Here is a 16508-nt window from a genome sequence, read left to right on the forward strand (position 1 = left end):
CCAGGCTGTCTAAAGTGGGGATGGCAATATCTGTCCACCTCACAGGATAGGAATAAGGATGAAATTCAACAAAAGAACATGAAAGTACTTGATACACAAAAGATTTTCAGAATATACGAATACGTCTCTTCTTCTGGGCTCTAGCACATGCTTCTCATTTGTTTCAGGAAATATACGTTGCATGCTCCCAGTCTTACCAATGGTCTGCCTGGGAGGAGAGCTAAGTTTCTGAGGGATAAGGGTCTTGATGTATTTATTGAACAGTCAGGTTTCTGGGCTGAAGCAGCCTCATGCCATCTGCCTGTTAGAACTGTACCTTGTCCTCCACTGTCGCCTTTAGAGGCTATAACTTTGCCCAGCAAGGTGTGTAGGAAGTCATTCTCAGCTGTGACCCTGCGAAAGAAAAGAGCACAAATGTGCATATGACTCCCTGAGGGGGTCCAAGGCACCCCAGGGAGTTCCTCAGCCCCTCAGAATGCCTTCAGTGAACTGTAAGCCCGCCTATGTCCGCTGAGAACATACAGGCTATCAGGAAGCACAGTGCATTTTTTCACAAAGAAATCATAGCTCTGAAATTTGGGAATGCCAATGCTGCAAGTAGACATCATTTTTCATTCCTTAGAAAGACTCATGAGAAAGAAAGATTCTCCAGCCCTCAACATGAGATTATGCTCCACAAGGTCTGCAAGATTCCACTTGCTCTGGGAAGACTTAATCACATTCCTTAATCCACAGACACTGGCCTCATTACCCAGACACCTTTGGAGACTAAGTATGGACAATGTTTTTAAACGAGGGCTTCTACTTCCTTGACGATTCTTTTTTGAGCAAGACCAGGAAGCCTGCCTTCCTCATTTCCCTCCTTTCAAAGTCATGGGTATGTCTGCCCATGAGGACCAGGTTAGGACTCCCCATCAGAGGCTCCTGAGACACTGCTCCTTTACACCCTCGGGTTCCTGTTACCCTTGTAAGTAATGCATTAATCCCCTGTTGCTTATCTGTTTAAGTGCACCTCTTAAGAATAAGATGCACAACGACACAGCTGTGTGGACTCCTGCACCCTTCATTCCTGTGCCTTGTGCAGTGTCCTCCTATGCCAGGGCTGCAGTAAGAATATATTGAGTGGGTAACATCTGATGAAGGAGTAGGTGAAACGCTGGGTAAGTCTGAGTGCCTGGGCACTGAGCCCAGCATTCTCCCGAGCTTCCTGAAAGGCCCCACCTGTCCACCCTCTCACCGACACAGCGAGCCAGGGCACCTGCCCTCAGCAGCCCTGCATGAGGAAGGAAGGGTGGAAGGGATGGAAAGAAGCAGGAGGCTGCTTACGGGTGAAAAGGAATGAAGTGCTGCTTTTCCTCATCACTTTCCGCTTTTCCCTTGATGATGTCTGTTATATCCATAACTGAAAAAAAAGAAGAAAAAGAAAATGAATTGACATGAACTTCCCCACTGCCACCAAAAAGGAATCACATTAGGATGAGATTTTAAGAAAAGAGGCAAAGTAGAGATGCCTGTGGGTCAGAAAAGTCAAAAAGGTAAGCAAGCTGGCAAGAGACCACACCAGAGACCGTGAGGCTCCTGGTAGGCAGCAGCCAGGCAGATCCCAACACTAAGCAGGCTGGAGGACAGCAGACTGGAGAAGCATGCAGGAGCCTTTGCAGAGAGCAAAAGGAAAAGGTTGAGCAGCAGCAATGGAATGAAGCCACTAGGTTTGAATTCAACACATACACTGAATTATCTACTGTGCCTACAAAACCCAATGCAGTGACTCCCTGTAGGATTTGAGGATTCAATGAAATGATCACCATCTTTTCATAAATAAGTTCATTGGCACAGACATGTAGCCTTAAAACCAGTGAACCCTACAATTCCAGGGGGACGCCGGATCTCTGAAATTTCCCTTTTAATCAGCTAAGATCCATAACACCAAGGTAAAAGATTTTAGCACTGAAGGGCAGGGTAAAGAATTGGGAGTGCTGCTGAGGAAAACTAGTCAAATAGAACCAAAATCCTACCAATAGTCATACATCTGGCCACTGCTCAGGAAGTATCAAAATAGCTTGGATAACAGCCACTGACTGCATCAGGGAAGAGTGAGGAAGAAGAATTATGATCTTTGCCTGAACAGCATCTATTCTCTCCAACAGTGACCCCTTTGCACCCACTAGCCCATCTCAGAGCCCCTGCTGTGGTGTGGATTTGGGAGCAGCAACCGCCCTCTGGCTCTAGACCTACCACAGGACCTGATCTCGCCATTCAGAGACCATGTCCTGTCCTGAGTCAATGCTTTAGAGGTCCAGCATTTGACCTGTAGGTATGTAGAACCTGTGGCTTCTCCAACAAATAACAGGGAAAGGACATGTTTTCTTCTTCTACTGGTTCTTTAGCTGATAAAGTTTGAATCAGCTGGCTGATAACTGGCTAGCCAATTCTTCATAATAAATGAGTGCAAAGACAGATGGACTGTCAGAAGGATTTTTTTATTTTTTGGCTGCCTGCAGGGCATCTTCTGGTTTGGCAGGAGTATCTGAGTTCAAGAACCACAGCATCCTGAGCCTGAATGCTTTGTTTAAGTAGGCACTTAAACAACTGAGCTAATGGATGATTAGGATGAATATATAGTTACATTCTCTTAATGAATAGAGGGATTTGTTCTAATAGTGTTTGTAAATAGGATATCATGTCTGCATCTTGACAGCAATTAACCACTAGGAAGAATGTATGCAGTGTGTTAATTATTGAAACTGTCCTACCAATTTGGTTTGAAACTGTCTCATTGCTATTTGTTTCTCAGTAAAATTATGGAAAAAATAAAAATAAAATAAAATAAGTATAAAAAAAAAGATAGATGGACTAAGAGAGAGCTCTAAGTTCACTGAAGTTCTTGGCCCATTTAAATCTGACCCTAAATGTATCCCTAAATATTTCGGCTATATAAAATAAAGAATCATCCCAGGTGCCTATGACCCACACTTCTACCAGTTTGGATTAGAGTTTTGTCACCTGACACTGAGAATGGCCTAAGGGCAAAGGTGAAGACAATGGCACACGTCCAAGTAAGGTCAGAGGACTCTTCCTATCTTAAGGGGAATACAGTGACATCAGCAGTGTCCCACTCAGAGGACCAGGTGAGGGTTTCACACATCCTCTAGGTCCAAAGGTCTCATTTTGCACATAGAGGGATGAGGGTCATAGAGAGGACGCTTGCCCCCATCATGTGCCTGGCTGGCTCAGGTCAGCGCCTGACGCGCTAAACTAGAAAGCCCGAGAACTCGCAATGATGCCACCCTTTCCTCCCTTACATCAATCGTGTCCAGGGAGCAGCTGGAGAGCCGGTGGGTTTGTGGTTGCAAAAGACAAGAGCATCCGAAATGAGAAATGGTTCAGATACAGTACACAGGGATTATAAATGGCACACGATTAAAAATTTATATTTTAATAAAAAGAATAAAATGAGCACGTCACAGGTGCTTAGGTTGTCTTTCAAGAAATGTGTTTTAGTTTAAATAAAATGGGTTAATTAAAAGAAAATATATTAGGGAAATAATAGTACAAGTGCGAGCCAAATGGAACAAAAAGCCTTAAAATAGGACAAGAGTGATGAGCTCCTGGAAACCCCAAGAGAGCTAAAGCTTGGCGAACAATGTGGAGCCCAGCGTCGCTGTCCACAGCCTCGCAGGGGTTCTCCACGCGCCCTGCCTGAGGTCTATTTTCATCCGGAAGTCACGTATATGGTGGGTGACTCATTCTGTGAAACTGCATTTCCTGCCCCGGATATCATTTTTAAAAAATGATTTGGCCCTGGTAATTAGATCCAGCCTGTATTGTTCTTCCTTTCTCACAGTGCCGGGCAGCAAAGGCGCCACCCGCTCAGACTGCACGGTGCTCCCGAGGCTCTGCCCAGACCCGAAGATCGCGTTAGTCACCAGACTCCTGGTACATCTGAACTCACCCATCAATTATTTCACTCTAGTCACCAGAAATGTAGCTATTAAAGGGCTGTCTGGCATAAATTGTCCAAAGAGCAGAGCTGACAAAGGGAGGAGGAACAAAGAAATAGTCCAGAAAATGCAGGGAGGTAAGATGCTCACTCCCATAAAAAGTAGCCAGGTGGTACATCATACCTGCTACCCCGAAGGGCCTCCTCAGCCCCTGCGTGCACTTCTTTGCATTTGTATCTTTAAGATCCATCTTCCCAACTCTGACTATTTGGCAAATCAAGTAAATCTTATCCCTGTTGAGGTCTTTATTTCCAAGATCCTGCAGGCAAAGAAAAAATATATATGTTTATACACATCGTGCGCTAAATGAAAAAAAGTAGCAAAAGCCAATCTAGCAATGGTTATTTCTGGCAGTTGTCCTTAGCACTTAGTATTCATGCACAAATTGCACAATCTTCCCTGAAAAATGTAGACAACAAGTCTGTATCACCCACTAAACAGACAGGAAAGGCAAGGCTTTGAAAGGACAGGTCTCTAGTGCTCAGGCCCAGCTCTTCCACCTTGCCCCGACAGAGGGAGAGAAGGCTCCGAGTGCACATGGTTGCAAGGCAGGATTGCATGGTAGCATATTCACAGTTAGCATGTCCTGCAGACAAGCCCATGGTCGCATCAGTGCTGTATGCATCTGAGAAAGAAGGTAAAAGAAGGTGGGGAAATGACAACAGCTACCACTCACTTCGAGGGTGCAGACTTGTGTCAGTACCAAACTGCCTTAATCTCTCAACCCTGCCACCCAGCAGGAGCTTGCTTCAAACAAGGTAGTGCTCCACTGGCTCACTCTGGGCCCGCAGTGAGTCTCTTGTGACTCAGGTAGCTCCACTGTCCCCAAGGCATGGTACTTTTGCTCACATATCATTGGCCAAAGTTTGGTATATGGCTGCGCCTAATTTCAAGGGACCAAGGACCTTCACTCTGCTGTGTTTAGAGAGACAAAATCTAAAACTGAAATGCATTAATGTGTTGTATGGTAAGTGTCCCATATGTCTTCATGTTATTTGATCCTTAGCAGCTCTCTGAAGTATGTATATTTGCATTTGTATTTTGCAGATGAAGAAACTGAGGCACAGGTTCAACCTCCCAGGTCAGATCTCCATTGTTTTCGGGCTTCACCAGCAGCTCTGATCAGCTGGGGAAGGAATTGCAGGGCAGGCGATTAGCACCAGGGCAGAGAGCCCAGGCCTGCCATTGGCAGGGAACAGGTTCCTTCCCCGAGCAATAATTTTCATGTGGAAATATGCACTGAAGACAAGCCAATGGCTCACATCTGAGCTGGGGCCCAGACAGAGCAGCAGTCTCCAGGTGTTCACTGTGGCTGAAAAGGAGGCAGAGAACAGGGTAAGCAGAGTCTCTGGAGTCAGTCAAGGCCAGGAAGTGGCCCTCATCTTTCTGCTTGGGTGTGGGATAGTTAAATTTCGCATGCAACTTGGCTAAGTTATTGTACACAGCTGATCAGTATACACTCATCTAGAAGTTACTTTGTGGGTCTGAATAAAGTCTACCATGTTGACTATAAATATAAGTCATTACTTTCCACCATCTCTTTGGGCCTCGTCCAAGCAGCTGAAGGCCTTCAAAGACTGAGGTTTCCATGAGGAAGGAGAATTTTGCCTCTAGATGCTAGTCTAGAAATCCTTCCTGAATTTCCAGGCTGCTGTGAGTTCAAACACACATTTCTTGAGTTCGCAGCACCCACTCATCCAAGCTGGCCTCTCACTAGCTTGAGGAATGGATGCCATCTTTTCCTCCTCCAAGGTCACATTGCCGGGCAGAGACAGAAGGAAGGTAGCCGAGCAGTTGCATTCAGGCAAAAAAAAAAAAAAAAAAAAAAAAAAAAAAAAAAAAAAAAACCTCCTCTACTCATTTGTAGCCCTGCCTGGCACTGTAGGCATCTGGTTTGCAATCCCAATTATGTAACCTCCACACAGTGGGAACAGCCTCTTCTTTGCCCTACCTGACTCCTTCCTCCCACCCATCCTGAAATCTCCTACACACCCGTCTTTTGAAGCCACACTTACTCTTTCATTCTTCTCCCCACAACAACATCAATAGGTTCCAATTTCCTACCCTATTAGCGCTAAACCTTCCTAGTTCACATGAAAGAGCCTGGACACAATATAACCAGCTGTCCTTGCCCACTGATTCTTCACTATTATTTGAATATAAGTAATCTATTTTTGTCACAAAGGTGTCTTTGTTGCTCCACAATGCTCACTTTCAATTCTGTATCTTTCTTCCTAACCACTCCCTCCCTCCCATCTCAATGCTTACCTCCCGTTCCTCTTTCTACATATCCAAACCTTTTCCATCCTCAAACACTGCTTCCCTTATAGTAACCTGCATCCTTGACTACTTCTCACATTAGGATTACTTACTTTTTAAAATACCTAGATTAGTGTCTTTCTGAGGCATTTCAGAGCCACAGAGGCCCTGGCACCAGAAAAGTTCCCGGATGTTATGGCCTGAATTACGTTCCTTCCCTCAACACACAAAAGGCATGTGTTAAAGTCCTAACCTCCAGTATCTCGGAATGTGACTGCATTTCCAGATAGGTCTTTAAAGAGGAAATTAAGTTAAAATGAGGCCACTATGACCAATTTCTTTATAACAAGAGTATAATAGAGAAGAGACACATGGAAAGGGAAGATTCTTCTCTATGGAGAAGACAGAAAGTAAAAATAGCCATCCGCAAACCAGGAAGAGAAGCAGAAAACCTAACCTTGCTGACACCTTGATCTCAGGCTTTTAGCCTCTGGGACTGTAACAAAATAAATTTCTACTGCTTAAAATGAACCAATCTGTGATACAGTGTTAGGGTGGCCCTAGCAGACAAATATATTGGATAAGCCTGCAACGTTTCCAGAGAAGACCCTAGTCCAACTCCACTGTTCTGAAATGTAACTTGCTCAGAGGAAGATATCAGAGCTCTAAGAGCTGTTTCATTGAAGAACCTTCGGCCCTAGAGAATCTCAGTCTCTATACAGTAAAGCAAAAGGACTCTGGAGGTTCTTCTCCAGCGGATGTGTAAATGAGCAACTCTTACTGAGAACAGGGCTCCAGTCTACATTGCCCAAGCATTTCTATTCCAGTCTTACAAACCCCATGCTTTTAGGGAAGCAGGACAACGAGATATAAAGCAAGTGTCACCTAATGTAACAATTCCCTAGGCTTCCACTGTGGTTTGCACATACTTCCAGTATGCCAGCAGCAACCCCAGCCTGGGATGAGTCATGGTACATGCGCTTTCTCGGTGTGGCACTAAAGAGGGCAACCCTTACAAAGCAGGTGAGGAGTGGGAGTGTCAGAAATCAGCCACACATACACAGCAGCCTTAGCCCAAGGAGCTGGGAGCCAATCCCTAGGAAGGAACTAAATAGACTCACGTCCACAGGGGAAAGAAACAAGACCAGCATGGCACATGGCTTCCAAGTCTCATCTCATGCCTCCACTGAGTGTCACTATGGCACCCCATTGAAAGTCACTTGCAGACCAGCACATCACATCACCCTGTCTTAATTATCTGTATGGCTTAGATTGCTTTTTATCATTATTCTTGCTTATTTATTGACTCATTTATCATCTAGCTACTGCTCCCCAGCCCCCCACATTGGACCAGGAAAGCAGGGATCTCATCAGCTTATTTGGTGCTGTTTCCTAGTTCCTAGGGTAGATCTTCCATGTATCGGGGCCCTATTCTATAGCTCTTGAACTAATGCAAGAAGAAAGAGCACCGTGATCTCCCTGGTCCCAAAACAAAGGCTCTGACCATCCCAAGGGAGGGAAGCACCAGCTTCCTTAACCAACCAAAGTTCTCACTGTGGGCAGCAGTGGCATGGTGTGGGTGGAAGGGCACAAAGGCAGGCTCGCATCCTCATTAATACTGTGTGACAAATGTGCGGATGCCCTTTCCTCCGTGTATGCATCATGAGTTTGTTCTCTGCAAAATGAAGCACTGATTGATTCCCTGTCCTTTCTCCTTCTTGTGAAACATCTGTCTTGTGCTTTAATCAGGAAGCCCCGTGGGACTCTCCTATTTATCAAGAAAATAAATAGGCTCCTCCTTCTAACTAATCATAAATAAACACACATTTATAGATGCCAAGAAAACTTTGTCAGAGCAATCAAGGCCTACGGTCCTATTCCATGCCTCTGGCCTATTTTTCAGGAAAGAACAAACAAAATAAATCAGCTCTATCTCAACCTAATCGCAACATAACATAAGACATCGCACTTAATGGGCTGTAACTGGGAAATTGTTGTAGAGCAAGGTGGGTTAATCTAGCGTGTCGGTCACTCCTGGATCTAACACATCAGCCTGGTCAATAACCAAATACCTCCATGACTCATCCTCTGCAATTTCTCTTGATGACACAGGCAATGCCATTGCAGGGAGATCCAAAGCTCATAATTGATCTCCTCTACCAAAGAGCTTGGAGGCCATATCCCTACTATCCTAAAGTTGCATTCTGAATATGCCATTGTGGAAAAAGAATAAGAGAAGGGGCTCTACTGGAAATGATAACCTTTATTTACCTCTTTGCTTATGCTGTCTCCCTTCTTCTGAGCTAAAAGACCAAGTTCACTCTCACAAATAAATCATTCAAATAACAACTGATTCCAGCATTTCTTTGTAAGTCCTGCCTGGTAAGTATTGGTATTTAGAAAAACGATCTCAAGAACCCCACCAGATCTTTAGTCATCTATGCCTTAATTACATTCACAATATTCAACTGAACAAGGCAGTCAATATTTTAGGAAGGGCTCTTTTATTTCCTGGTATTTTTCAGCAAGTTTATCAGAAAGGCATGAACTCAAGGGGAGGAAAAAGCAGCTTAACTGTAAATTAAATGGAAAGTCAAACAGTAACTGCCATGCCTTGTTTATATAGGCTTGTGGGGTGTGTGCTTGTTTATGTGTGTAATGTTTTGCATGTGTTCTCCGAGTATACAGAAGAAAGAGGGAGGGAGGGAGGATGTCTTAGTTACTTTTCTCTCATTTCTGAGACAAAATACCTGATGCCCAAAGTTAAAGGAGGAAAGGTTTATCTAGCTTATGGTTGTGGATGTTTTAGTCCATGTCAGCTGGCTTCAAGGCCAGGTGGTACATGGCAGAGGGTAATGGTCCATGGTGGTGGAAGACCACAGGAGCAAGCAAGGGAAGAGACAAGACTCTTTCTGTCCCTTATATTGTATGCAGGCTATGCATCCGAGGGTGGATGTAGCACTTGCACCCCTAATCTCAGCAGTGGGCCATGAATCAATCACAAACTTTAGATTTAGCCACCTCCCGAAAGACTCCCCCCATGACTACATGAGGCTTTATGGGGGCTTCCAGACCCAAACTCTAACAGAGGAGAAATCTGTCTCCCAAATAGCTTCCTTGGGACAGACAGTGCCTCTGCCAGTTCCGCATCTCTGCATAAAGCTCAAAACACATCTCCACACAAAGGCCACACTCCGTACTGACCATTGCACTAGCCACACTTCTAGGCTCACATCTCTGTAACTGTGGAGCGTGGCAAGCAGCGGACAGCGAACACTCACCGTGAAGACCACTTTCAGGTTGTTGAGCATCTCAATCTCCTTCGGGAAGCCCCTGCTGCCCCAGCGTACCAGGTAGTTCTCACTGTGGAAAGAGGAGAGACAGTGTGTTAGCACAGAGCTTGCCACATTAATTCAAAATACTCACAAAGCACAAACTCTGTGCTGGCACCATACTGGCTGCTGGGAACATATTAGTGTTTGAGACAGGCATGGCTCTTCCTCCTCAGAGACCACAGTTGTGTTGGGAGACAGGCATTAGACAAGCAGAGGAAGGAATTATCAACATATATATATATATATATATATATATATATATCCACACCCTCTTCCCTCCCCCATCTGCTTAGCAAATTCTGGCACAGCTGCCCAATACTTTTGAAGAATAACTGTATCCTTTGTAGAGGGTATGGAGAGTTAGAGATGAGAAGGGAAAGGACGTCCATATGCTTTTCTGGGCATAAAGAATGTATTCACCCTTTCCAGCCCACTCCACTCTCATGACTGAGTGAAGATTAAAGTTATTTTAAATTGCCATTTAAACGTGGGATACTTCCTTGAATGCCATGTCACACTGCAATGGAACATATATTATAAGTTGCTAGCCATTATTTGAGATATACTTAACTATTTAAATGTTGTAATGACTATTTATATGAAGCTCTGCTAGGATGGAAAAGTTCAGGATATTGTGATGGTGTTGACGAGAAGGTCCTAAGCTAGTCTGGGTAGTCAGGGAGGTCAGGTCTTTGCTGAGGAATGACAAGTAAAATTGACAAAATACAAAAAGGAGGAAGCTTTCAGGCTAAGTAAATATGTATGCAGAGGCCCTGGGGCAGGAGGAGCTTGATACTGCAAAGAAGCAGATTCAAGGGGGAAGCAATAAAAGAAAAGTTAGAGGAGAGGACAGACCATGTGGGCCGGGTAAGCCAGGCAAGGATCTTGACCTGATCGTAAGTATCATGGAAACCCCCTGAAGCATTTTATGAGGGAGTAGTAACTGGACAAGTCCTAAGACAAACGTAAGACCATTCATCACCTCACTGCTTCCAGCACCCACCACGCACTTACACAACTTAGAAGAAGCAGAGCACTTTACTGATTCCAGTCATTAGGTTTTCTATACTATCTAGGAGCATATAGTTGTTGCCAAATAAGTGTCCATTATTTTGAGCCAGGAAAAAAAAAAAAACACTCAAAGCCCAATTTAGCTCCAGAAAGCAAGATAAGAGAATCAGCAAAGTTTAGGAGAATTGCCTTCTTACAGGACTTTATTCCCTGTGATGTCTTGTTCCTCTCTCCACGCACCCTCAGAAGATTAATGAATGCAGTTTGAACAAAGTTCAAGAGAGAAATAGATCCAATAGCAAACTGACCTAGATTAAACAGTGGATAAAACTCAATCAAATTAAATGTACCTTCTCATCTATTTTTTTCAATAACTTGGAAATCATAGTGAACCTCATAGGAAACTAACCAGCACAGCTGTACTCCCTCTAAAAATTTTAAATGATTCCCATTAATTATTTATGGGCTATTCTTACTGGAATTCATGGGTATTTTCCAGCACCTTTCATCACATATAGCAAGCCCCTCAGTGACCCAGCCTACTACATTTAAATAGCAGAAACCAGCAATTCTTTTCCTGGAGAAATAGAGCCATAAATAAGAAAAGCAATTTAGAGCGCTGAGCTAGGCCCATCCATCCTTGCCCAGAAAGACCCAGAAGATAGAATCTGAAGGCTCAAGCCACCAAGATGGTGATATCACCTCTGAATGACATCCTCTTCACAGGAAGAGAAGAGGTTGCCCGAATTCTTTCTTGAGCTTTTGTTGAGCATAAGCTTCTCATTGACCTGATACTCAGGTTGCTGGTGGGGGGGAGGATTGCCTTACGAAAATTTAAATTTCCTATACCAGATGTCTTCCAGGATTCCCTGGGCAGTGAGCATGATTCAGCCTGATAGAGAAGGATCAGTCCCAGACAGTTCCTTCCGGTCCACACTGATGCCTGACCTTTCCTGTTGCTCGAGGTGGATTAACCCTAGCTAGAGAAGACAAGAGTGAAGGAAATGCCTTCTGCAGAGAAAGAGCAGCTGTGCAGCTGACTGACTTGGAAAGGGTTCCGGAAGCCTCTGGCCTCTTCTATAAATCAGTTCTCCTCTTTCTTCGTTTCTCCTCCTTCTTGCTCTCATCGGTCTCTGCCATGTTCCCTCCTTTCTTCCCACTACACCACGGCTGCCCCCATCTCAGGCCTTCCCACAGGCATCACTTAGACCTGCCGTGACAAGCTCATCATCCAGATACAGCACATCTTGCAAACCCATCACTTCCCTGAACCAAGGTGGCCAAAGCCATCGATCACAGATTTGGACCAAGCCCCCTTATGTATGTAGCCATGACAAATCCTTATTCTAAGAGAAAACAAGAGTCCTAACTGTCTTCAGAATCCTTACCACAGTGTTGCAATTGCAACTGTCAGGGACTAGCCTATGACACACAGCCCACATCAAGGTGGGCTCCAGAGTAGCAGGAACACTCACCAGAATCACATGCACTGAGGCAGAGCCTGAGGCACCAGGTGACTCTGAAATATTAAAGACTTAGATGTGCTATATAGTATAGCTTTCTACCATAACAGTGCTGAAACTCCCATCGGATTCATTTGGAATATCTGATACAACTCACTCCTCAGCTACAGACCAAAATGGGAAATTGCTTGTCTTTGAAGTTATATGGACATGGGTATCCTTCTCAGTTCCCTCACTTATAAATACGTGTGACTTTTGGCAAGTTGCTTCTCCTCCCTGAGCTTTATTTTCCCACCCAAACGGCATGAAATAATAAGCCAAAGAGATCAGACCTCAGCACCTCTTATACACATCACCCTCCATGTTTTACAAATGTCTCCAGGTCAGATATGTTGACTAAAGGACTGCTAGTCTCCAGGCACTAGATATTATTTCATCTTACCATCAACACCAAGCTCTTCATTTGTTTCTTAAGGGCAGAGAGATCATGCTGCACCTCTACCTCAATGTGCCAACCGGTGATCATGGGCCCCAAATCCCAGTGAATGAAACAGACAGTAGTTAACAGAGCAGGAGGGTTATTTGAGTCATGAAGAGGCCTGCGGGCTGACAGTGTGGGCCCATGGTCCATCAGCATTTCTTTCCTGCAGGAGACCAAAGGTGTTCTCCTTTCTTTGAGTTGAAGCACCTAGACATTTCTTCCTTCTTCCATTCTCAGGAGCAATTCATGAAAGTAGCAATAATAACAACTCCCATTTCTTGCAGCACATACGCCAAGTCTGTGATTCATGTGCTTTTTCTCATTAAAACCCAAAGGAGTCCCAGCCCAGGTGCAGAGTGGGCCGGACCCTCTCTCAGCCCCTTTGCCAACCCCCCCCCCACTCCACAGTGCCTCCCCGACCCCGCCCGCCGAGTAGGATTTTCTGCCGAGTTCCGGGAGCCCCCAGACCCAGTCCTAGCCCAGGTCCAGGGAGAGTGTAGAGAATAGATCCAACCAGCTAGTCCAGGAGCAGAACATCTCGCCACAGGGGCACAACAGGTTCACCCTTAAGGGCAGCAGCGGAAAGGACTGAGCACAGCAGCCAGACCCAAGCCAGACGCAGCTGGATAAGTCCTAACTTTGTAGAGCTGCACCTGAACTTCAGTACATGCGAAGGGTATAACTACAGCAAAGATCTACAACAAAGGTCAGAAGACAGTGCTACACAAAATGACGAGAAGGAACAAAACGCAACCTCAGAACCCAAGCCCACCTGTAACAAGTACAGAGGACACTAACACAGAAAAAATTGGAAATCACACAGCTGAAAATAATGAATCAGCAGCTTCTGAAATGAAGAAACAGTGGCAGAAATATATAGAAGACGTCAGATTGGAAATGAGAAAAGAAATCCTTGAATTAATAACATCTGAACTAAAGAATCAAATGCAGAAACATATGAAAGAAACCCAGCGCCCACCCAGAACAAGTGCGGAGGGCACTAGCTCGGCTCAAATGCATGAATTAAGAGCGTCGATAGTAAATAAGCAACAGCAGAAAGATATAGAGGAAATCAGAGCGCAATTCTTTTCTGAAATAAAAAAAGAACTCTCAGAACTCATAGCAGTTGAAGTAAAGAATCAACTACAGAATTATAGGCAGGAAACCCAATCTGAAAAAAACACTGCAGTAGAAGGGTTTCTAACTGCTTCTAAAGAATATATTGATAAAAAAAATGGAGGAGATTAGAAAAATGACAGATTCCCTGAATGAGCAATTCAGGAAAGAAATAGATCGTATGAAGCAGAGTCAAAGAGATATAGAGGAAATGAAACTCTCAATCACAAGCTTGCAAAACCGTTTAAATGAATGTGAAGACAGAGTTTCAGATCTTGAAGATGCTGGTGTAGCTAGTGAAAAGGTAAGAAAGGATCTCTTAAAAACAACGAGGATGCAGGAAAGAATAATCCATCACCTGCAAGATGATGCAAAGATGAACAATGTGAGAATAATAGGCATCAATGAGAAAGAAGGAGTCAACACAAATGACATTAAAACCCAAAGGAAATGCTCCTGAGAGGTCAGCACCCATATTTTATTCATGGGAAAAACAAGCTTCAGAATAATTAATGACCAGTTCAAAGTAAGAAAGAGAAAACAACAGGCAGAGATGTAAACTTGGGCAGATTTTATGGAGGAAGTGGAATTTACACTATTCATCTCTTGACTTACTTATTCATATACTTTTATGGGAAAAGGTAAAACAAGATTTCATAATAAGATGATAGGAAAATAATAGGTAACACATTGCATATGATTATTATCTCTAAAATAGTTACAAACACAAGATACGGGCATAAGTAATTCTCCAATTGACATAAATGCAAACCTTCCTTTTCTGTGAACTAAGAGAAACTAATACTATAACTAAGTTGCCTTTTTTTCTTTTCCCCTTCCTTCCCTTCCCCTTTCCCCCATCCTAGTTCCTTTTCAGCAATTTCTTCCCATCCTACAATATCTATTGTACATTTTAGATAGCTCCTCATACCAGGGAGACAATATGGTGCTTACACCTGTGAGTCTGATTTATTTTGCAAATGAGTAGGGCCTCTAGTTGCATCCATTTACCTAGCAAAGTCTCAAGTTCAAAAATTCCTGATGGCTGAGTAATATTCCATTGCATTAAAAATGCTTCTTTTTTATCCATTCCTCCATTGATAAGCATTTGGGTTGTTTCCAGGATTTAGCTATTACAAATCATGCTGCTATAAACATGGGTGCACATATATAACTGTGGTATGATGTTTTTAATTCTGAAAAAAAAATACCCAGAAGGGGAATAACTTGGTGGAATGGGACCTCTAATCCTAGATTTTTGAGGAATCTTCATACTGATTTCTATGCCAGTCTACACTCTTATCAACAGTAGAAAAGGCTGCTTTTTCCCCACAGCCCAGCCAGCATTTTTTATTGATTGGTTTCTTGATGATATTCATTCTGGAGTGAGATGGAATCTCAGTGTTGTTTTAATTTGCATTTCTCAAAGGACCAATAATGTTGAATTTTTTTCATATATTTATTAGCCACTCATATTTCTTCATCTGAGAAGTATGTATTCATCTCAGTATGAGGTATTATATTCACCTTGATGCACTCTGTGATTTTCTCAGACGCCTATTTTTTTTATTGATTCTATAAATTTGAGGGTTTGATTTTTTTTTAATTCTTTGTATGTTCTAGATAGAAGTCTTTCATCTGAGGGCCAACTGGCTATGATTTTTTTCCCATTCTGTGGGTTGTCTTTTCACTCTGCTGATGATTTCTTTTGCAGTGCAAAAACTTTTTAGTAAGATGAGGTTCCAGTTGTTGATTTGCTGAGGTATTTCCCATGAACTTTGGGTTTTGTCCATGAGCTTTCTGCCTACATCTATGTCTTGAAGATTTTTACCTACTTTCCTTTCTGGTAGATTGAGTACTTTTGTTTTAAAGTGTAGATTTTTGATACATTTTGACTTTGGTTTAGTGCAAGGTGCTAGGCATGGGTCTAGTTTTAGTCTTCAGCATATAGAGAGCTTTTCCAGCACCATTCATTATAGATGCTTTCTTCCAGTAAACATGTCTGGCAGCTTTGTCAAAGGTAAGTTGTCTGAGTGTGTTTGGACAACTCCCATTTTAAAACTAGGTGCTTTCATTCTACCCATTGCTACATATATAAATCTTGTAAGTTCTGGTTGCTTTCTGGTAATCAAAACCTACTGACAAAAATCTGTAACCATAGCTGGCCAAATAGCTCAGAGGATTAAAGCACCTGCAAGCAGGTGCAGGGGCTGGAGGTTCGATCCTCAGGCCTGCCATGCTGGCCCTGCCCCCAGGGCACCCTGAGACGGCAACTGAGACTGGGCTTGGTGGTGTGTGCCTGTAATCCCAGGTTTTGGGAGGCTGTAAACAGGAAGATCACTACAAGTCCAATCTTGAGACTCTGAACACCCTGTAGACCCTTCCCTAAAATACAAAAAAGAAAAAAAAATCTGTAACCATAATCCTATGGTGGGAAAAATCTGATGGCAAATAATACATCTACTTCCATACTTGCTTAAGGAATTATTTCCACATTATTATTTAATCTTAATCTCCCTTCTAGAGGAAATTATTCCCCAAGTAATGGGGGATGGAAGAGATACTCTGTGCACTGCCAACTCCAACCTCGCACATACAGAGAAATCAGGCCAGCCTGAGCACTAGGTACCTACCTGATGACCATTTGCTTGTTCGGGTCATAGAGAGACATGAAGAGCTCAGCATCTTCCCCGATTCTGCACACAAAATTTCTCACAAAGACATAGAGGCTGTGAGTAGGGGATGAAGAGACTCGGGAATACATCCCGTAATCTGGTTGGTCCTTTGACTAAGAGGTAGAAGGAAGAAAGGAGGAAGACAGAGCACATTAGTCCATCATTTC

The 16508-nt window shown here is 43.5% G+C and overlaps 1 protein-coding gene across 1 annotated transcript in view; it reads right to left on the bottom strand.

Annotated features, from left to right (window-relative positions):
- Dock2 (dedicator of cytokinesis 2) overlaps positions 1–16508 on the bottom strand; it is a 478084-nt gene that overhangs the window by 403421 nt on the left and 58155 nt on the right. The window contains exons 8-12 of the mRNA XM_004637060.2: positions 16300–16454; positions 9542–9623; positions 4125–4260; positions 1327–1402; positions 317–393 (exon numbers count right to left, since the gene is read on the bottom strand). Of these exons, the coding sequence (XP_004637117.2) occupies positions 317–393; positions 1327–1402; positions 4125–4260; positions 9542–9623; positions 16300–16454 (526 nt within the window). The remainder of the gene's footprint in view (positions 1–316; positions 394–1326; positions 1403–4124; positions 4261–9541; positions 9624–16299; positions 16455–16508) is intronic.

The sequence above is a fragment of the Octodon degus genome, unplaced genomic scaffold (genome assembly GCF_000260255.1).
Source record: "Octodon degus isolate 3935 unplaced genomic scaffold, OctDeg1.0 scaffold00085, whole genome shotgun sequence".
Taxonomy (NCBI): domain Eukaryota; kingdom Metazoa; phylum Chordata; class Mammalia; order Rodentia; family Octodontidae; genus Octodon; species Octodon degus.